Source organism: Psammomys obesus, unplaced genomic scaffold, assembly GCF_907164565.1.
Source record: "Psammomys obesus unplaced genomic scaffold, mPsaObe1.curated_primary_1811, whole genome shotgun sequence".
Taxonomy (NCBI): Eukaryota; Metazoa; Chordata; class Mammalia; order Rodentia; family Muridae; genus Psammomys; species Psammomys obesus.
Genome location: NW_026590663.1, coordinates 10,006,822 through 10,030,337, shown reverse-complemented (window position 1 = coordinate 10,030,337; position 23,516 = coordinate 10,006,822). Strand labels below are relative to the sequence as shown.

General features: G+C 41.9%; 1 protein-coding gene across 2 annotated transcripts in view; it reads right to left on the bottom strand.

Moving 5' to 3' along the window:
• Positions 1-23,516, bottom strand: part of Mkln1 (muskelin 1) — a 143,132-nt gene that overhangs the window by 117,524 nt on the left and 2,092 nt on the right. Inside the window, exons 2-3 of one of the 2 annotated variants that reach the window (XM_055608211.1) lie at positions 14,478-14,622; positions 1,907-2,185 (exon numbers count right to left, since the gene is read on the bottom strand). In XM_055608211.1, the coding sequence (XP_055464186.1) occupies positions 1,907-2,004 (98 nt within the window). In that variant the 5' untranslated portion in view covers positions 2,005-2,185; positions 14,478-14,622. Of the gene's footprint in view, positions 1-1,906; positions 2,186-14,477; positions 14,623-23,516 lie in introns of those variants that run through there. The other variant, XM_055608212.1, reaches the window with a different exon arrangement.

The following is a 23,516-nucleotide window of genomic DNA, read 5'->3' as shown; positions in this document are numbered from 1 at the left end:
ACACTTGAAGTATTCATAGAAAACACCATCACCTTCTGTAATTACTGCCACCACCAAATTACCTACATTTCTGTCAATAAATACTTGCTGTTTTCTGTACAATTTAAACAAATGACTGGCTAGACCTACAAAAAAGAGTAGCATCACACCTGCTTAAGACATTACATAATGCCTTTTACTGTTTTACCCCATTAGATATGATTTTTAGACCAAAAAAAAAAAAAAAATTTAGTACCCTTCTTAAACTTCCTGCCATACAAAGTTATAACATCCATACTTGCTAACCTAAGTTCAGAACCAAGAATTTTACAATGTAGGTACACACACACCAACCTGCCGACAAAATTCTCAAACTCTAGCTGCATAAGCTCAACTACTTTCCTTCAAAAGAAAAACTTCAGATTACTGAACTCTAAAGTATTTTAAAATAAAACTACATTTTTGAAATAAAATTTTAAAACAAAAAATACATTTCTGAAATGTCATTGGAATTAAACAAGATACACCAAGTGAAAGTACACATTACACATATATGTATATATGTATTACACACTATTTTCTCAATAGCCCTAAGAAACCTATAGCAATGGCTTTCTCCCAGTTACATTCTAACTGCAACAGCAGATTCTGCCCATTCCAAATAACAGTCCGATTAAAGCCACTATCCCACCAGATCAGCTCCCTAACGTGCCCATACAACAAGTAACTCAAATGGGATTTGGGCTATCCACGTCTCATGCCTACACCAGAAGGGTAAAGGGGTGGCAGACAACCTAAGCTGTAAGTAATTTAACTCAGGACCAGGGAAAAAAATAAGTGGTAGTGACCTCCACCAACTCTAACCTAGACACAGAAAATGTTCAATGGCTCCAAATTCAAAGAGGAGTTAGTCAAAACAAACTAAAAAGCTAAAACAAACAAACAAAACAAAAAAAAAGACAGAGGTTCAGATACATACAGCAGCGGCATGTCAACTTCAACTGAAGGTTAGTTTTTATCTAGCTCACCCTCAAATTAAAAGTTGGGTTCCAACATCAACCTGGGAAGTGGCACGTACCAGCCATCAACAGGCCACAACCGGCCAGATCAGACCACAGGTCAGCCTTTCCCTGGGCCAGAGCTACAGCGCTTGGGTGCCAACCCTTGACCTGGTGACTAGGAGGGCAGGCTGGCAATCAGGGGAGACTCTCCTGCCGGTGGCTTCACTTTGAGAGTCCCGACTGACTGCACTTGAGAAATCAAATCTGAACAAACTTGAGGAATTTTTAAAATATACATGGAGAACAGTCATTGTTCGGTACTCCCGAGATGTAGTCATTTAATTTGCACAGCAACAGAAAACTGTATCAGTTGCTTGTTTCGTTCCTAAAGCCGTTTTTGCTGAGATGCTCCCTCCCCAGCGCAAGCAGCACTCCTCCAGACCTGCCCTCCGTTTCTGTCTTTCCCAGAACTTCCAGCCCCCAAAGCACAGACACCCCTCTGCCAGTCCTCCAAGTTCTTGCCAGGATGCAGATGGGCTCCCCAACTTCTCCCACCGCTCCCACAGAGCTCAGCACTCTGAAGGCGGGCTCGGAAACTCCGGGACTGCAAGTCCCAGCGGTACTGGAAGGTCGGGCCCCGACCACCTCAGGCGGCGGCGGCGGCTCGCCCGCGGCCGGACCCCGAGCCCCGCTCCGCCTCAACTCCCGCCTCGCCGCCGCCCGAGCTCGCTCCCGAGCCCTCCCCCGGGCCTCGGCCCGCCAGGCCGGAGCTCCCGGCCGCCGCAGCGAGCCGCTCCGGAGGCCGCGCGTTCCCCTCACAGGCCCCACCTGGGCCTCTCCGCTCCGCTCCCCTCCACCGCACGCTCGGCCCGGCCTCGCTCCCGCCGAGCAGCGCCGACAGCTCGAGCGCGGCGCCCCGCACTTACTCGGGAAGGTAGGTGGACGAGAAGGAGCTCCACTTGTGCAGCGCGTAGGGCAGAAGCCGGCATTCGGGCGCCGCAGCAACAGCCCCGCCAGCCGCCATCTTGTCAGCACCGTAGCGGCCGCCACCGATCGCCAGCCCCGCCAGGAGGAGGGCGGGGACGTGGCCTGCTCTTAAAGGGGCCGCAGCGTGGACCCGGCCGCGCAGGGAGGTTTTGGTGGAGGCCGCTTCCTCGGGTTTCCCACGCTGTCCTTTCCTAGCTGACCCTCCAAAGGAGGCTTTTCTGTGAGGATGGAAGAGGAGTGTCACGGAGGACTTTTCTTACAAGCGCAGGTAAAGACAAAGCCAAGCACATTTAGGAAAAAAAAAAAAAAAAAAATCTTAGTTACAGAACAGGAAGGGAAAATTAGATCAGCTTGGAAAGGGAATACCTTTCCGACTTTGGAACCCATTGCGCTAGCCTGTTTATAAATCCTTTAAGGAAACAGCAGTGATGAGATTTGCAGTGCAATAATGATGTATGGCCTTTGTCTCTAGAATTGTCCTGGGGAAAAATGTCCTTGTCACGGTGTTCAAGGGTCAGGTGGAGGCAAAAAAAAGAAAAAAGAAAAGCTAGTGTGTTCTGCTTTCAGTCCCTAATGTCCTTCATTGTAAACATTTCTTGCGAGGCCTCTCTTACTAATATTTTTGAGGCATCGGTTTATTCAGACATTCACCCGCGTATCAGGAAAATGTCCTTAGTGTCATCATGGTTTCAGTTGGTAAATCTGCTTGCTTTTCATTTTAACATAAATTTAACCCAAATGTTTGGGAAGAGAGAAATGCTCAAGAAAAGACTGTGTCCTCTTCAGAAGGAATAGTGAGTACACCTGTCAACCCCAACATACACAGTTCAGAAAGCCAGACCGGCATCATCCCAGCTTACCACAAAAGGGACACCTGGTCTAAATATGTGGCAAAGTAGATAATGCTTCCACCAAGTACCTGTTTGTCAGGGATATACATATTTATTTCCTTGCTTAGCCAAAAACTGTGTCATTCCTCAACTAAGTGTTTAGACTCCTGAAAGTTTGGAGAGTATCATTATGTCAACCAGAGGATGGAAAAACTCAAGCAAAGAGTTCCTCAATAAATGGTCAGGTAAACCAATACTTATACTCTTTCATTATGATCATTAACCTCCCATCAATCAGCTCTCTCCAATTCTTTGTTGGCTTCGTTTCCATCGGAGAAATTTTACTAGTAGTCTCTACAAGGATACCATTAGAAATGTCAGCTAGGCCACACGTATACTCAATCTTCAAGATTCCATGTGCTTTAAGAGAAGACTGCTGGGAAAGGGTATGGTCCTGAGGCAGTGCTCTAACCCCAGTGATTTGTGTTAGAGAACTGCCTTAGATAGAGGAAGTTAGCTGCAGAGAGAATATCTTGGAGGAAAAGGTTGTCTCTTAAAGGGAGAAGATAAAGTGGGGATTCAACCCAGTTAGTTCGAGGACCAACAATTTGCTAATTCCTCATCTTACCTCACCCTTAATAAGCCTCTTTTAAAAAATTTTTCTCAGGCATAGAATTATATAGTTCCTGATCAAACTTTGAGAAAAACAGGTATAAACCAATTCTTCTTATTGAGATTATAATTTAATCACGTTTCTCCATTCCGTTTCCTCCCTCCAAACCTCCTTACTCTTCAAATGGCTACTTTTTCCATTAATTGTTATTGCATATATGTACTTGTATATATTCCCAAATACAACCTGGTGAGTCCATATAATGTATGTATGTTTTCAGGTGTGACCTTTGGGCACTGGACAGACAACTGGTGTGCTCTTCCCTGAGGAAGGCCATCTCTCCAGCTCTACTCAGTTGCCTGTAGATCTTCTTATAGGTTTGAGGCCCCTTGGGCTTCTCCACACCCCCACCTCCCATGCATTTTTAAATCAATTCCTCTTAAGTGTTAAACATTCCCGTACCCTCTTTTGGTACTGCGGTGGAGGAGGTTGTTATGATTGTTGTTTTCAAGAGAGAATCTGACTGGCCTTGAATTTGCAGGGTACAGAGGATGTCTTGCCTCTGCTTCTCTTGAAGACTAGGATTACCATGTTTGACTCTTCTGGGACTTTTTTCTTTCTTTCTTTCTTTCTTTCTTTCTTTCTTTCTTTCTTTTCGGGTTTTTGGTGGGTTTTATTTTGTTTGTTTGTTTGTTTGTTTGGTTTGTTTTGTTTTTTTGAGACAGGGTTTCTCTGTGTCTCTTTTTTTGAGACAGGGTTTCTCTGGCTGTCCTGGACTCCCTTTGTAGAGAAGGCTGGCTTTACAACAATCCAACTGCCTCTGCCTCCCTAAGTGCTAGGATTAAAGGTGTGTGCTGCCAAGCCCAGCATCTTCTGGGACTTTATATTCCATTATAAATGGACTAACAAAGGGCCCTAAATTATCCCTCCAGCCTGTACTCAGGATTTCTCCTTTTTCTATTTTCTTTGCCATGCCAACAATTCCTCAGCACTCTACTCCTGCCATACTAAACAAACATTCCAAATTGCTACTATATAGTGGACATCCTCTCCATCCCCAAAGAATAGACTATTCCTGCTCTGGAATATCTGCCACCACACATTTTACCTGGCTAACTCTGCTTGTTCTTTAGATTTTACCTTGGAAAATCTTTCCTCATCACCTATTTTAAGATTACTTGACATTTTCTTACATTTCCCTTAACACCCTGAGTTCCTCCTCCTTAGCTTAACAATCATCACAATGTTTCTTTTTCTTTATTTCACTGTTGTATAAAAGACAACTCCCATTATGGTAGGAGCCATGCATATCCAATTCATGGCTATAGCTATGTAGTGTAGTCTCAGTATATTGGTGTCTAATACATAGTATGTGCTCAGTAAGCACTTACTGAAGAATAAATAAATTGTGCTGAAAGAGAGTTTCAACTAGAGTCAAGTGCGCTGTAAAGGGAAGAGTGTCAAGCACTGTCAATATATGTCCTTTAGGTATGATTGCCAAGACAACATAGAGAACTAGGAGAACATGGTTTTCCTATAACACAAATTTCACAAATGATGAAATGTAAAGTATCCCTATGTTAATAGAAATACAAACAAATATATTGATACTCAGCCCAAATTTTGTAGTAGTGTTCAAATAAAATTGGAAACTCAAGAAACTGCAGACTCCACAAGGAGATTCCTGACATACTAGACTTCTAGGGGTCTATATTTACTCTCTTCTGCCTTTGAGGCATGACTTTAGGTGATGGGGTTGTTTCCAGAAATGCACGTGGAAGGCCTGGGAACTGATAGCAGCTGGACAGTCACCCCGTACCATTGTACTTCACAGATGGGACCTGTTATAAACCATCATGGAGCGTGAGGATCAACAGTGTGCCGGCAACACACATCACCAGTGACCCAGTCTTCTTGTCCCCCAGAGGCCTTTATATTACCTTCAAATACTTCTTGCAGAGGGTAGCTCATTATGTTTGGGGTTTTTCGAGCCACTCTCTTTTGCTCTCACTGCAAGGAAGACTTACTGAGTGAAGCTATGATGCCCAAAGCATTCCTGGATGCTAGGGAGACAATGAGCATCATTGGAGCAAAACAAGGCCCCACTTCATGAAGCTAGCATTCTCTGCTTGGCCAACATGTATAATAAGTCATCTAGATAATTTTAGCCTGTACTAAATGCTAAAGAGACTAATCCAGAGTAATTCTTAGATTGGCCAGATTCCCTAAGAAGGTAATATTTCAGCTAATGTCTAAATAATGAGAAAAAGCCAACCACTGTAAAAGACTGGGCTTAAAAAAAAAAGTGCAAGCAAAGCATAGATCATTGACTGATGCATGGCTTTATCCAAAGAATCCAGCTACTCTGTGATACAAACAGACCATCTTTGGTTCAAAAATTCATTCTGTTTGATCATAATTCTTCCCAAGTAAGTTGGGAATAAATTTAATCAACTATAAGGTACTATTAAAATATCCATAGCCAAGTAATAGTAATAAAGGCCATGAAAGTTACAAAGCAAATCAACCACAGCTGAGTTTATGTCTATGCAAAGGAACATACCAATTGGCTGAGAGCAAAAGGCACTTGCTTATTGTTAAGAAAGGGATTTCAAGGCCGGTGTTGGTGGCATGCACCTATAATCCCAGCACTGCAGGAGGCAGAGGCAGGTGGATCTCTGTGAGTTTGAGGCCAGCGTGGTCTACAAAGTGAGTCCAGGACAGCCAAGGCTAAAGAGAGAAACCCTGTCTTAAAAAAAAAACAGGTGAAACATGACGAATTATCCAATTTGCTGTCTTCTGAGCAAGCATGTATGTAGATGAAAAATGTTCTTTTACAGTAGTATACAACAGATAAAAACATAATGCCCAAGTATATTAGCTACCACACCTAAGACATACAAATGAGCTGTTTCCAAAGGTCCATCTAGACCCCAAATCCCTGATTTTTCCTATGCATTTCATGAGAAATCTGTGTATGTATGTCTATATTTATGTTATTATTCTTCAAATGCTCTATGATAGGCATATGTTAGGTATTCAAGAAACAAGTCTCTTGGTTCCTTCTGAATTTCTTCTTGACAATTTATAATTAATTTTTCACAAAATTAAAGACTGGACAGAATTAAAGGCATAGGGATTTTCAGTTCAAAATTTGGTCAGTGGTTGGTGTTGTCAACTTGGCAGGATTCAGAGTCACCTAGGGAAAAAACCCAGTCTCACTGTATGCTGAAGTCTAGATTAAGGTCAGCTTCTGATAGTGTCTGTGAGAAGTTATTTTGATTAGGTTGATTGATGTGGGAAGACTATCCTAGGTGGGGGATTCTAAACTGTATTCTAAGAATAAAGCAAGCAGAGTGCTAGCATTCATCATTTTCTGTTTCCTGACTGTGGATGCAATGTAACCAGCTACCTCAAGCTCCTGCCATCTTATGTTCCTATGAACTGCAAGCTAAAATAAGCCCTTTCTCCCCTGAGTTGCTTTTGTCAGGGTATTTTAGCATACGAACAGGAAAAGAAAACTGGTGCCAAGAGTGGGGTCATTGAGCTTAATTGGTTGTTCTGATTGGGGCTTAGAATATAAGACTGCTGAACAAACACAGACGATGAAGGCCCAGCTCCTGAGTTATCAGAGTGAAACAAAGATTCTCCCAGGGCTAGGGAGCAGTCATGTGATATTCTGGTTAAGAATCTGGCTTCATTTTGCCTATATCCTGAGAATGTAAATGATGTTGAATTTAAAGCTATTTTGTTTAGCTGAGGACATTTCAAGTTAGGAGAACATTCAGGCCAGTAATGAGGAAATAATTGTGAGTATTAAGTAAAATAGCACCACTGAAGAGAAACCTCCAGCACTGCATTGGAAAAATGAGAAAGGTACCCTGAGAGTAAAACCTAGACCTTCACAGGCTCCATCACATGAGGGTCTAAATGTGTTTGAAAGGAGAGAGCCTAAACTTAAAGTGTTTTCTGCTCAAACACAATTACCTAAGGAAATGTTTCACCAGGCTCAGCCCAGAAAGTATACAGACATTGCCATGGCTGTGATACAGGGGGCAGGCTATATCATGAGCTGGCAGCAGCAGCCACATGGCACTAGTTTTGGAATCATTAAAAATGCAAACTTAGAATCAGGCACAGAGTCTGTCTGATCTTCAGTGTGAAAGGACTATTGAAGCCAGCTAATATGTGGAAGAGTCAGGGTCCCTCCAAAGGAGGCTCTGAAAGGCCAGTGCATGAGGCTATATAAGGTGGCCCCCAGACACTGGCGATACGAGGACCATGCGATGTCTGCCGAGGAGAGCTGACAGGAGGAATGAGCTAGCCTAGGAGAGAGGCTATGTATGCTGCAGGCAGCAGAGCTGGAGGAGTGGGGCCATTCAGGCCATTTGGAGCCCAGATAATTATATTACAAGACACAAAACGGTAGGATTTGGTGTTTGCCCTACTGGATTTTGGTCTTGCTGTGATCCCTCATTCCTTTCTATGCCCCATCCTTCCTTTTTGGAATGGGAATGTTTACTCAGTGCCATTTAATGTTGGAAGTACATACTTGCTTATTTTATAGGAACTCACAGTTAAGAGACTTTGTAATTGTTATTAGAAGTAGTTCTCAATTTATGGATCATGACCACTTGGGGTGTTGAATGACCTTTTCAGAAAGGTTGCATAGCAGATATCCTGCATAGCAGATATTCACATCACGATTCACAACAGTAGCAAAATCATAGTTACGAAGTAGCAACAAAAATAATTTTATGGTTGGGATCACCACAACATGAGGAACTAACTGTATTAAAGGATCACAGCGATAGGGAAGTTGAGAACCACTGGACTGTGGGGACTTTTGATGTTGGATGCATGCACTTTGCTTTATAAGATGGTCATAAGCCTATGGGGACCAGGCACTGGGTCCTCTGGAGTTACAGGTGGTTATGAGCCACTGAGTGGGTTCTGGGAACTGAACCTGGGTTCTCCACAAGAGCCACAAATGTTTTTAGCCACTGAGCTATCTTGGCAGCTAAAGAAGAGCCTTTTCAGCCTTTTCATACTGTTCCCTGGGTAGGAATTCTGAACTGGATAAAATGATAAAGTGAGCTGAGCACTAATGCTCATCTCTCTTTGCTTTCTGGGTTTAGTGTGACTAGCTGCCTCAGATTCTCTGCCAGGATTGGTTGTTCCCTTGCACTGTGAGCTAAAATAAATGCTCCTTTGATTTGTTTTTGTTTGTTTATTTTATTTTATTTTATTTTATTTTTTAATCACAGCAAAAGGAAAAGAAACTAAGATATTAGAGAAAGTCCCCAGGAAGATGGAAGCACGAAGTCACCTCTATTAAAAACATTTCTTGAATACTGGTACCTTGCATTACTATCTCAACTCTCAGAACATCCCAGCAAGTAAACTGAGATGCTTGTATGCACCCATGTGTATTGAAAAATCCCATGTGTATGCATCCTCACCATTACTCCAGCCAAGAGGAGGAGTCTCTGATGTATTCCTGAAACTAGCAGTTACAAAGTCTTTTTTTTTTTTTTTTCCAGTGCTGGGGTAGAATTCTGGGCCTCATACAGGACAAGTTCTTTCTATCATGGCTGCACTCTCCCTAGCCCTGAAATCATTGCTTTAAGCAAAATGTGGTCAGAAAAAAAAAAAGAAAAAAAAAAGAGATGCAAAAAGGACAGGTATGATTTTCTTATTGTTGAGTAAGTAGGTAATTAGTTTGGGGTTGTTTGTTTCTGAAGACAAAGGTATTTCATGCCCAGCAGGGCCTTTGGCCAAGTCATTGGTAAACCTTGCCATGGGCTTCAGGTGTGAAGTTCAGGTCTGTCTTCTCCCAGAAGGTGGCAGCAGCAGCAGCAGCAGCAGCAGCAGTGTCAGCTGCTGTGGAAGTAGGGCAGAGTGCATCTGTTTTCTCACTGGCATTCAAACCTAACATTTCTTGGTTCCAGGGACCACTTTATCCCTTCCTTGGTTTGCTGAGCTTGTTTGGAGCCAGGCACTGGGAGTACAGGAGCTGGCAGAGAATCCTCTTCGTAAGTGCCTAGCTTTTTCTGTAAACATTTGGTCTAGGCTGTGACCTTGAAGTGCTCGTGAAGGAGCTGGCCAAAAGGAAAGAGCTTCAAAAAGAAACAACTAGTAACTGAAACTCACAGCCCTATAGGCATACTCTAGAGAGTGTCATGCAAAGAATATTCTTGACCTGGGCTCCCAGCCACCAGCCTGATGCTGACCTTGTCCTTGAACCTGTCAGAGCCCCAATTCTTATCAGCCCATTGTGGACTAAGGCAATCTTCAAGCACCTGCTAATTTTTAGTTTGGAGGGGGTGGGTATAGAGATGTGTGCACATGTATATGGAAGCCAGAGGTCAACCTCAAGTGTCATCTACTTTGCCTTTTGAGACATGTTCTCTCACTGACCTGGACCTTACCAAGGTGAGGCTAGCTGGCCAGCAACCCAGAAGGCCTGTCCCTACCTCTCCAGTGCTGGGTCACAAGAGCACTACCACTCCGACTTTTTACTTGGATACTGGATACTGAACTCAGGTCCTCATGCTTAAAGACACCTTATCTAACTGTGTAATATCCTTAGTCCTAATTTTTAAATTTCACCTTTATTATTGGGATTAAGTAGGGCTGCCCTTCACCCTTGCAGAATTTAAACAAATCTTAGGTACAACAAAGCACTACTTGGTTCCAAGTTAATCCCAGCTGAGCACATATCCTGGTTTGGCAGATACTGCCAGCCGCATAGGAGGTGGGCAGAAGTCCCAGGAAATGTCTGGGTACCACATAGATATTGGATGAACTGTCAACTGCTGGAAAGTGCTTTTACAAATTGCCACATCCAAATGGAGCTGACAAAATGATATTTCAAAAGAGCAATTAACACTGATTTCCTAGAGTATTATAGAGCCAAAAGGCCGGGGGTCGGGGTTGCAATTGGCTCAGAAAAAGTGTCCCAACCTTCTTGGTTGAAATGTCCAAGATTAAGGAGCTTTGAAGTCAGACTCTTTCTATGCCCCCTCCCCTACTCATATCTTGGCTTTTGTGAAACACCAGACATAACTAGTTTCTCTGATTTCCCCGATTTATCTAGTTGGCTCTAATTCCCTTTCTTTGTTAGTTAAACAAAGTCCATCCATTCATTGAAGTGAGCACTAACCCATCCTCTTCCATGTACCAGGCAGAGAGAACACACCTGACTTATATGTGTCTGTTCAGAAATGGTATATATACATATCATATATAATAACATATATATGTTATTAGTGGTGATATTGGTGATAGCTGTAAGGCCACAGACCCAATGTTGTATTTCTTAATGATGGGTATTGATAAAATAGAGTAGAATCATCTAGAAATAATCCCATAGTTCCATAAATTGGGGAGTGACTGTGATAGAAAAGTTGGTAATAAAAAATAATTTTGGACGGTTCTACATTAGAGAGGAGAACCCAGAGGGCAAGTCAGGGAACAAGGGGATACAGGATGTCCCAGATGACACAGAATGTCCCAGATAATGGCACATAGCAAAGAGATAGCAATGTGTCTCCAGGTTCTACCATATCCCAGATCAGTCTGAGCTGAAATGATATTCAAGGGAAAAAAAGTACTAGATGTCCCAATGTTGGAATCAAATTAAATCACTCATACCCTAGGATAACTTGTGGGAGTGGTCCTTTCCTTCTACCCTGTGGGTCTTGAGGATTGAACTCAGATCATCAAACTTGGCAGTAAGAACCTTTACTGATGAGTCCTCTTGCCAGCCCTTAAATGCTTTTTTTTTTTTTTTTTTTTTTTTTTGGTAGAAGAATTTATCATACCTACAAGTTTTTCAATTTATTTATTTTCTGGGTGGGATGGTAGGGGAGGGAGGCTTGACAGCAAATGCCTTTATCCAATGAGCCATCTTACCAGTCTCAAATGCAAGCTTTTATAGAAGACTTTATCATGTTAATAAATTTCAAAGCTACTGTGTGTGTGTGTGTGTGTGTGTGTGTGTGTGTGTGTGTGTGTGTGTGCGCGCGCAGGGGAGGCTTAGCAGTAAGTGCTTTTAGCTGCTGAGCTATCTTGCTGGTCCCTGAAAATTGTGATTTATGTTCTTCCTGCATATTTACAAATAATGCTGTAATGACCACTACTCAGCTCCACAACCAACTTAAAGAGATGCCATACTAAACACATACCAGAAGGTCTAGAACCTCTGGTCTCCATCTTAATTTTGTCCAACTTGAGTTGGGGGTGTACTGATTTTGTAAGACATGTGCTTTGTCTTTTTTTTCTTTTTATTATTATTATTTGACATAGAGTCTTATTATGTGGTTTTGGGTGGCCTGGAACTCACTACATTGATGGGAAGGGGCTTGTATTCACAGATGAACCTGCCTTCTGCCTCCCAAGTGTTAAGACAAAAGGCTTGTGCCACTGCACCCCACCTATCTCAGTTTCTTTCATATTGCCATGACAAAATATTTTATTTTAGCTCACAGTTCAAGGCACTATCCTTCACATTGGGGAAGTCAAGGGAGCTGCAGCTGACAGCAGCTGATCACGTGATCTGTCATCAGGTGTGAGCAGTGAAGGTCTATCTGCTGGTGCTCAGCTCCCTATGTCCAGATCCAGTAAGGGAATGGTGCCATGCACCGCAGAGTTCTTCCCACAGCCTGACATCCCCACAGGCAAGCTCCAAGGACCATCTCCCAGGGGGTTCTAGACTTTCTCAAGTTAACGCCACTAACCATCATACACTTTAAAAAGAAAAAAAAATCCTCCAATATAAACCTTGTACTTGTGCTTCTCCTTTCTGGTTTTATTTATTTCTTTTTGTTTAATTTTTCCTATTTACTGATTTATGTATTTTCTTATTTTCTTTTTGACAGGGTCTCACTATGTAGCCCAGAAAGGCCTAGAACTCAACTTCTTCCTGCCTTAGCTTTCTGAGCACCGGATAGGCCTGCACTACCAGGCCTGACCTCATTCATTTGTCTCTATGCATGCAAGCTGGAAAGGAGATACAGACAGACAGACAGACAGACAGACCAGTACCTGCCTGTGTAGGCCAGGCTAGCATCCAACTGTCAATCTTCTTACCTCAGTCTCCCCTGTAACTTTCCATGTCTTCTCTCTTCTTGTCTGACCCTGTCTTTACCTTCTGCCCATCACTTCCATTCTAAACTTCTCTTAACCCTTGTCTGTCCCTCAATACTGTGTGCTCCTCTATCCTTTCTGCAGCTGCCACTTCCTGTCTCTGTTCTCTTCCCCTGACCCACACTATCCACCTCTTTATCTTATTATATCATCTTTCCCTCTTGACACTCCTTAACTAGGAAGTATAGGGAGGAATAGGCATTGTCAGACATTTGTAATTTTATTATTCAACAAGATACTTTATTTTTTAATTTTAAGAGCAGATAAGTACTAAAAATAGGTTTCTCTCTTCAAACACCCCAAAAAAAGGGAGAAAGAAAAAAAAAAACTTGCTCATAGTCAGCTTGCTTCTTAAATACTATTATAATTATTATTATTTTAGTGATTTCCTAGATTGGCCACAGATGACTCTGTCATGTAGCTCATTGACCCTTGGTTGGAAAGTCCTTTTCAGTCCTTCATAATCCGAGACAGCAGCTGACATCAATGTAAAAAGAGAGACAAGCTAAAAACAGTTGAGTGTATATGCCCTGAATTGCATATTCAGTTGCAAAATCATCATCATTATTATTGTAATTACAGAGGGAAGGCATTTCAGTAATTGTTCAAAGTGTCTTCTTGAGGAAATAAGTAAATCAGGAACAGTTGTCACGAGCTAATCTGCAATAATGATCCCTGTATGTGCATCTTCAGGATTCATAACAATCTACAATAATAACTTTGTGCTTTTGTCCCTGAACAGCCTAAAAAATAACAGCCTAAAAAATAAACCTATGATCTGCTCTGGTATCTCTCTTGGTAGTTCACTTGTATTTTTAAGCAGCATCCTTGAATAACTTTACAGTCATAAACTGCCAAACAAAAATTGCATCACCAATTTAATAACAAACAACGGTGGGCAGCCTGGCATCCATCCACCTGTAACAGGATGGCCACAACCCCAGGTTTCTGAGCCAAGTGGAAGCCAGGTAGACAGCTCGGCAGACAACTGATACAGGTTAGAGAGAAACATCCACCAAGGCAGACATGACTTATTGACTTGAAAATTACAAACAGGAACTGTGAAGGCCTTGTTTTCGGCTTACTTGTGAAATCAGCCCTAAGTGTTTTAGATTTTGCTCCTCCAAACATCCAGCTGTGAAATGACTAACAGAAATTAAGTGACATTGCATCAGGAACTAAATGTGCCAATTTACTGAGAGAGAAATGTCCCAATAGAGGCCATCCTCTCAGAGTCAGAACTATAAGAGATGGTGCAGAGAAACTACTGAACTAGACTGCTCTGTAGGCAGAAAGAAAGATTTATTGGGGATCAAACTGCCAAGGCAAAGAGAAGAGCAAAATGGTGAAAAAGCAAGCAATTATATATGACAGTCAGCAGGGTAGGGCTGTCTAGATTGACCCAGAACTAGATGACCCTGCCTGAGGTAGCTGACCTTTCAGGGAAGATTTTGGGACAAGGTTCCTGATAAATAGAAACCTTCTTGAGAGATCTGCTTTTCTAGTGAACAGAAACCTTTAGGCTTGTTCACATTCCTTCTGTTTACCTGGCCAGAATCCTTCTGCCACCAACACTCCCATTTTTGGGGAGAGAGGCTGTGGACCTGAGAATACCATGGGTCCTTTAAAGAATGCCAGCCAAGCACAGGCATGGTGCATTTACAAAGAGTAAGAATCATCTAAGCGCCTTTTCAAAATTTTCTCTTATCTCAGTACCTTTGAGTTATGGTTATATCTCTAATTTCATGTTCTTGAAGAAAGTCCAGAGACAGGGAAAGAAACAGGATAAACAAAATTTCTCATCACATCGCTTTCCTCTTGTTGGGCCACTTAGGCTTTCAAATCTGAGACTTGCTGAAGGCTGGGCATGAGCCAGGCGAGAAGGGTGAATGACCTCAAGGTGCTTGAGGAACTTACCAGCTGCTCTGCTGCAGTCTTCTTATGCACTCAGAATCATCTTCCTCATTACAATGGCTCAGTACACTTCCATAGTTGCACTCCCAGCTAAAAGCAATTTAACCAGCATGCAACCCTCATCTTGCTTCAGTAGTTCAGACATTTCCTACAAAAGCATCAGAAGGGGCATTGATTGGCATTTTCAAAGTTGTTTTGAGGTATATTTTACATATTTTTAATTGTAAAAGTAAGACATGACAATGATTAACATAAATAGAAACTTCAAAATAGTTTTGTATTGAAAGCAAAAAATATCCTTCTTGCCTTTATCATAGGTTAAACACTGAGAACTAATTCTTGGCTTATGTTACTCCATTTAAGGATACAGAATGCATACAATGCTTCTATGCAGAGTAAATTATATAATTTACAGTATGCTGTATGATGTATTTAATAACATATTGGCAGAACTCCATATTAGCAAATGGAGATCTTTTAGTCACTAGATATGCCATAAAGCCAGCATTCCTAATTAATATATATTTAAATTCTTTCCACTTTCCACTATCATTATCATAAACAATGCTTCCATGAATAACCTTACATTCCTGTCTTTAGAAACCTGTATTGTGACTTTATCCATAGAATAAATTACTTAAAGAAGTTGCTGGATCATAATATATGTATATTTAAAATGGGAATGACAGCATTCCCTTCCCCAGCATGTGCAAGCCCTAGGTTCCAGCAGCATGCACACCATGAAATTCTTCCAAATTGTCACCTCCCCACTGTCCTGCTTTAATGCCCACCAGCAGCATGCACTTACTATAACCACAAAAGACCACATTTTATTGAACTTTAAACATCTGTTACTCATAGAAACATGGGCATGTTGTTATGATTTGCATTTCTGTAAGCATTTATGAAGGTGAATGGTTTTTTTCCAAGTTATCTTAGCCATTCCTACTTTTTGTTTGTTTTCGTTGTTATTTTGTGAGACACGCTCTCACTGTGTAGCCCTGGCTAGCCTGGCCTACCTCCCCTAATGCTGGGATTAAACGTATGCTCCCCCACACCCAGCAGCATTCTTAATTTTAGTATGTGAAGTATTTGTTCACATTCTTCGCCCATTTTCTGTTCAATTTTTTACTAAAATTACAAAATTAAGACCTTCTTGTATAATGCATAAGCACTTTTTCTGTTGGATTGCAAACAATTTCTCCTCCATTTGTCTTTGGCTCTATGTACAGCATTTTTCTGCTGCTGCTCTTGATGCCATCATCTTCATTTCACCATATAAAAGTTTTAAATGTTTTACACAAATTCATTTATCAGCATTTTCCTTTTTGGCTTCTGAATTTGCTTGTGTTTTATATGTTATACCTTGTAGTTATATGTATGTCTTATGCAGTATATTTGGATTTGAATTCTATTGTGTCACATGGTACAAATTAAGAAATTATTCTGAGTATAATGGCATATGTCAGTAATTCCAGCATGGAAGTGGCTAAGGCAGGAGAACTGCTGTGAATTCAAGGCCAATGTGGGCTACATAACAGGATCCTGTCTCCAGAAATATATATAGGGCTGGGGTGATGGTGCAATTGGTACAGTGCCTGCTGCAAAAGCATGAGAACCTCAGCCACATAAAAAAGCTGGAAGTGACCAGACACATTAAACTGGTTAGAAGAAAAAGTGTGGAAGACCCTAGAACTCATTGGCACAGGAGACTACTTCCTGAACAGAACACCAACAGCACAGGCTCTAAGATCAACAATCAATAAATGGGACCTCATAAAACTGAAAAGCTTCTGTAAAGCAAAAGACACTGTCGTCTAAACAGGACAACAGCCAACAGACTGGGAAAGGATCTTCACCAACCCTATATCTGACAAAGGGCTAATATCCAGAATATATAAAGAACTCAAGTAATCCAATTAAAAATGGGGTATGGAGCTAAACAGAGAACTCTCTGTAGAGGAATGGAGAATGGCAGATAAACACTTAAAGAAATGCTCAACGTCCTTAGCCATTGGGGAGATGCAAATTAAAACAACCCTGAGATTTCACCTTACACCCATCAGAATGGCTAAGATCAAAAACTTAAGTGACAACACATGCTGGAGAGGTTGTGGAGAAAGGGGAACCCTCCTTCCTCCATTGCTGGTGGGAATGTAAACTTCCACAACCACTTTGGAAATCAATCTGGCGCTTTCTCAGACAATTAGGAATAGTGCTACCTCAAGATCCAGCTATACCACTCCTAAGCATATATCCAAAGTATGCTCAAGTACACAACAAAGACATGTTTGTAGCAGCTTTAATCATAATAGCCAGAACCTGGAAACAACACAGATGCCCCTCAACTGAGGAATGGATACAGAAATTGTGGTACATTTACACAATGGAATACTACTCAGCAATTAAAAGCAAGGAAGTCATGAAATTCGCACGCAAGTAGTGGGACCTAGAAAAGATCATCCTGAGTGAGGTATCCCAGAAGCAGAAAGACATACACGGTATATACTCACTTATAAGTGGATACTAGACCTATAAGATAGGATAAACATACTAAAATCTGTACACCTAAAGAAGCTAAACAAGAAGGAGGACCCAGGGTAAGAAGATCAATCCTTACTTAGAAAGACAAGGATGGACATTGGAAGTAGGAGAAAACGAGAAGCAGGATAGGAGCCTACCATAGAGGGCCTCTGAAAGACTCTACATAGCAGTCTATCAAAGCAGATGCTGAGACTTATAACCAAATCTTGGGCAGAGTGCAGGGAATTATATGAAAGAAGAGAGAGTAAGACCTGGAGAGAACAGGAGCTCCACAAGGACCAATTATATCTAGGCACAGGGGCTTGTCTGAGACTGATTCTCCAACCAGGGACTATGCATGGATATAACCTAGAACCCCTGCTCGGACATAGCCCATGGCAGCTCAGTATCCAACTGCCTTCCCTAATAAGGGGAACAGGGACTGTCTCTGGCATGAACTCTGCAGCTAGTTCTTTGACCTCCCCAGCCCCCTTGGGAGGAGCAGCCTAGCTAGGCCACAGAGGAGGACACTGCAGCCAGTCCTGGTGAGACCTGATAAGCTAGGGTCAGATGGAAGGGGAGGAGGACCTTCCCTATCAGTGGACTTAGAGAGGGACAGGGAGGAGATGAGGGAGGGAAGGTGGGATTGGGAGGGAATAAAGGAGGGGGCTACAGCTGGCATACAAAATAAATAAACTAATTAATATTAAAAAATAAAAATTTAATATTTAAAAAAACATCTGTAACTTGAGCACAAGGGGGATGGAGACAGGCAGATCTCTGCAGTGTATAGCCAGCCAATCTAACCAATCAGTGAACCCAAGTTCAGTGAGAGACCCTGCCTCAAAAAGATAAATGGAAGTCATCAAAGAAGACATTAGGTTCTGGCATGCCTGTTTATACATACCAACCCACTCCTCCCCAACATGCATACATGTACACACAAACACAAGCACACACATGCATATACATACACACATACAAGCAAGAAATTAGGTTTTATTGTGGAAAGAATAGATTTACAAAGCCAGTATCATTAAGAGAAGTGAAGCTACAGAGACTCCAACCTCCTCAACCTCCTTGTTTCTTGGGCAACTGTATGGCCAGAGAATGGTTCATGTCCCATCTAAAGGACCCTTGTCTTTCTTTTTTATATGCACAGGAATAAGAGCCACCTCCTCAAAGAAAGGGATAATCAGACTATGTTGGTCCCAGACAGCCTGGATTTTGGTGCCTCTTTACCAGAGTTGTCTGGAAAGCCCACAGATGCTGCCCAGTGCTAGGTTCAGAGGCAGCATGGAGGCAGAAAGCAGGAAGAGACCAGGGTCTGACCTCAATAGATGAGCTGATGCAGCTGTGGGGCTCCGAGGCTTAGACTTTTGATGGGACAGTGAGCCAGTGACCTCATGAGTTTGTGCAGTTCCCAGGTATACACACCCATCCCCAGACCATTCCTTGTCTCATTTCAGCCCCATCCACATGGTTGGAGCTAGCTCATTGTCCAGGCAAGTCTAAAGGGGGCCTCAGATTCACTTAAAGCAGCCTGCGCCTAATGTATTAGGTAATAAGGAACCAGAAGAAGGGATGAGTCCCCTGACCCCAGCTTTTTGTTTTGAAGATTTAAAAACCTACAAAAGTTTGAAGAGATACAGTTAAGTACCTTACATTTTCATCTCTCTTCAGCTACTGTTTATATATTTTTCACCTTAACTTTATCTCCTCATATGACTTGACATGTTTTCCATTGAAGCATTTGAAAATAAGTTGAATATTAAAATGTTTAACTGGCAGCTCACTTAAAATTATCTAGCATACACCTTCAAAGAGTAAGGGCATTCAATATGACTATAATACCACTTCAGACTTGGGAAAATTAGCAATGATTTAATAAAATCTTTAAGTTCGTATTAAACTTTCTACAACTGTCTAAATGCCTTATATAAGAATTTTCCCCTTTGTCTCAAAGATTAATCTGTGTCCTTTTTTTCTCTCTTTTCTTTCCTCCTCCTGCTTCTTCCTCCTCCTCTTTCTTCTTTTTCTTCTTCTTCTTGTGTGCTTGCTTTCTCCTTTTGACAAGGTCTCACACAGTCCACTGTGAACCCTTTGAGTAGCCAAGGATGACCTGGAACTCCTGATCCTCCTACTTCTACATCCTGAATGCTTTACAGTTTACATCCTGCTGGGGATGGAAGCCAGGGTTTTGTCAGGCAAGCAATAAACCAAATGAGTTAGATCCCCTAGCCCCTGGTCTGAGATTTTAGCATTGCATTTGATTCTTTCCTCTAGTCCAGTGTCCCGAGATTGACATTTAACAATACTCACAGATATTTTTTATTATGAGGTACTTCTGGCATTGCATTAATTCATTTTCTGTTATGATAACAAGATACATGAAGTTGGATAGTTTATAATTAAGTTTATTTGATTCATAGTTTTGGAGGCTAAAAATTCATGATCAAAATGATCATATCTGTTTGGGCTTTGATAAAAAGACTCTTGGTTGCATTCCAATATAGCAGAGAAACAAAAAGGAATCCAGCATGCAGAAAGGCTGAATCACTTGGTTCTTGTAACAACCCATACTTAGGAGAACTGAGTTCCTTCAAGAACTATGTTAATCCCAAGAGCAGGGCTGTTAGTAGGCTGTCAGTAGGCAGGACCTCTAAAAAGTTCTCCACCTCCAACACTGCCACACTGAACACTAAGCTTCTAGTTCAGGAAGCTTTCACTGATAAAATGCATCCAATCGAAAGAAGGCATGTAATATCTACTGCCATACCTGCTGGATGTCCAATACTTCGCTGGCTCTCAGAAGAAAGACTTACCTGGTCTAAAAAGCCAAATGATGACAAGAATTGTAAAGCCCAGTTGTATCCTGTCTAACCAGTCTTCCCACTCTGTTTTGCAGGACACTGACCCTGCTTTGCATCTAGGCCAGCTGTTATTAACTGTCCTATGTTGTAAATTCTTCTGTTTCCTCTTGACTAGTTTACTAGTTTCCATTTACTCTGATAGCAAGGATATAATGTATGTGTCTGTAACAGTTATCCGTTGCTACATAACAAACTGCCCCTAAAATTCAGTGACATGATATTAAGAACCGTTGTCTATACCATTCTGTGATGTAGGCTGTGTTCTGTTGATCTCTGATTCTCTCTGGCATCTCAAGTGTATTTGTTACTTTTTTGTTGTTGTTGTGGCCTGACAGGAAACCACTTGAGTGAGGAAGGGCTTAGAGGCTCACAGTTTAAAGGGATGTTGGGGAAAAAAAAAAAAAAAACAACAAAAAACAGAGTGACAGGTAGCTCCATAATGGCACCTGCTGTGTGCAGCTGGGACTACTTACTGCCTCACATCTTGACAGGATGGAAAAGCAGGGAACAGACAGGAAATGTGGTTGGGATCTAAAACCTCAAGGCCTCTCCATAGTTGTCCACTTCCTCTAGGCAGGCTATACCTCCTAAAGCTTCATAACCTTCCAAAACAGGGCTGCCTGCTGGCACCAAGTGTCCAAACACATGAGCCTGTGGTGGACACAGCTCACCATAAAAGGTGACACCCATCAGGACTGGCGTGACCAAAGGAACATGGAAGCTCTCTTGAGCCTTGGCTTAGACTTGGTTCTGTCAGTTCAGCAGTATTATGTTGGCAAAAGTAAGTAACAAGGGACCCGTGAAATGGCTCAGGGGGTACAGGCACATTTCACCCAGCTTGACGAACTGAGTTCAATACCTAGGACTCACATGGTGGAAGGAAAGAACCAACACCCACAAGTTGTCCTATGACCTCCACACACATACTGTGGCATGTGCGCGCGCGCGCGCATGCACACACACACACACACACACAAATAAATGTAATTTTTAAAGTTCTTTGTTAAAAAAAAAAAAGCAAGTAGCAAAGCCAGATTAGACTCCAATTTAGACTCCAATTGTAAGTAAATAAATTCTGCCTTCCTACTGTAGTCAGCCTATCAAATAAAAGTGATAGTGTGTCTTTCCTACGGCATCTTACCAGGAGGGATGCAGCATTAAGGTGGCCCACTCTTGGTGATGTGAAGTTTAGCGGAAACTGACAAATCTCCCCTCTGATTGCTCCACTTTTCATACATGCAGGGTGCTACTTGGGTGCACTGAGTCAATCTGTTCTTCATTAGGTTGGCTTCCTAGGCTGTGGTAACACGGCACCCACAGATTGGGTGGTTATGACTATAAATGTCTATTGTCTAGAGATTGGAAGCAGGAAGACAATGCGTGGGCAGAGCCATGCTCCCTGTCAATCCTGTGGTGAGAAAGTCTTGCCTTTCCAGCTTCTGGTAGCCAGGGACACACCAAGGCTCCCAGTGCAGCACTTCAATTCAGCATCCGTGGCACCTCCTTGTACGTCTGTACCCTCGTGCAGTCCTGTTGCTATAAGAACACCAATTGTGTCGGATTAGGAACTACCCTCTAGCAGATCCTCAGTAGAACCTGACTAAATTAGGCCTGCAATAGCTCTGTATATTGCAGGGTAATTAGGAATAAGAAGAACTTTGACATTTTTTTTTCTGTTTCAGTTATCATAATCCAAACCCTAACACCTATCAACTGTCTCTCAACGGTGTCATCAATGACTGATGATTCCTGTTTGATTTAGTTATTAACTTGTGGGTTGTGTGTGTGTGTGTTTATGTAGGGGTGCATGTGTATATGTGGGTGTGGAAACCAGAGGTTGCTGTAGGGTATCTTCCTTAATTGCTCTCCCCCTTACTTTTTTTTTTAATTAAAAAAAAATTTACGTGTATAAGTATTTTGTTTGAGTGGATGTATGCATGTCTCCTGTCCAAGGAGGCCAAAAGAGAGTAGAAGATCCTGTAGAACTGAAGTTACAGCCAGTTGTGAGCTACCATGTGGGTGCTGGGAACTGAACTCAGGTCCTCTGGAAAAGCAGCAAAACTCTTAACTGCTGAACCATCTCTGCAGCCCTTCAAAGTCCTTTTTAAGACAGGACTCCCACTGAACCTACAGCGCACTGATTCTTCCAGACTGACTGTCCAGCAAGCCCCAGAGATCAGACCATGTCTGCCTTTCCAGGGCTGGGATTGCAGGCGGCATACACTGCCATGCCAGCCTTTTCATATGAGCTCTTGAGGGTCAACTTCACGCTTGTATGACAAACATTTTACCATGTGAGCCACCTTGCCAGGCCAGCAATGTTTTTGTTCCAAGCTTCATTACATCTTCAGAATTTATTAGCTATTATTTTTCTGTAAAGGAGGTTTAATTTGATGTCCTAGCCCTGCTTTTCTTCCCCCTTCATTAGAAAAATTACTTAAATGATCACATTTGTATGCAATCAGTTTTCTTTTGGGTGCCGGACATTGAACCCAGGTCAATGCTAGGCAAGGACTCTAATACAGGCTGTATCCCAAACCCTGTATCTTATATGGTCAGACAAAAAAAAATATTTGCATGGTGAAATTCTCCATACTTGAAAATTAAAGTCCTTAAGGTCAACTCATAACCAAGGATTTCAACTTTTTTAAAAGTTAGATTTTCAACATGATTATTCCAGCTCACTCACCTCTACAGAACCTATTTCTGTCATCCACCATGTCAGGGCTCCTTTTCCCTCCCCAGAGAGGTTTCATGATTGTTCCCCAGAGGAAAAGACTCATTATCATTCCAGTACAGCCATGGTGAATTCTTTCATTTGCCGAGAATTCTGCTTTACATATATTTAATTGTCACAGAAACTCTGTACATAAACAGTGTGATTACATATCATAAAGGAAAAGTTAGAGGCTTAAAAGGAGATACTAAAAAAAACCATAGCCTTTGGGAAAGTCTGCTTTGAATCCTGGCTCTATATCAACTATTTGATTCAGGATCTGGGGACTCTATATACTTTATTTACTTATCTGTCCCATGCTGAAGATGAGCAATTGACCTCATATGTTGAACATATATTGACCTAGATGCTTTTAGTTCTGTATATATCCTGGTGATAGGCTATAACTCCTGAGTCATGATAGATAATGATAATTCATAGTGCACTGACTCCTAAGGCAATTAATCAGATAATCTGACCTATGTTGTGGCTGATGTTTAACTTTAGAGATCTCTGGGGAACAAAGATGTTGGTGGTCAATTCCTTAAGCAGTGCTGTAGGCGGGTGATCATGACCATTCCACTTCTGAGAACTCTTTGGAGAAGTCCTTTAGCACCTCATATGCCTATCAGGAAGCCCTTTGGACATTAATCTCCAAGCAGACTCCAACTTTGTTCACCCCAAAACAGTGTGATCACTCCTTCCACAAATAACAAAGGGATGGGTCCTAAGAGAGTATAGGTAGGTTTCACCCTTATGAGACTGTCACAGAGTCGGCTTATACAAGAGAGGATAGCTGCTATGTCACTAAACCACATAACTATGGTTCATTATTATACATGCATTCCACTTAAATATATTTATTATTTTAATTTGTTTTATTTGTGTGTGTGTGTGTGTGTGTGTGTGTGTGTGTGTGTGTGTGTGTGT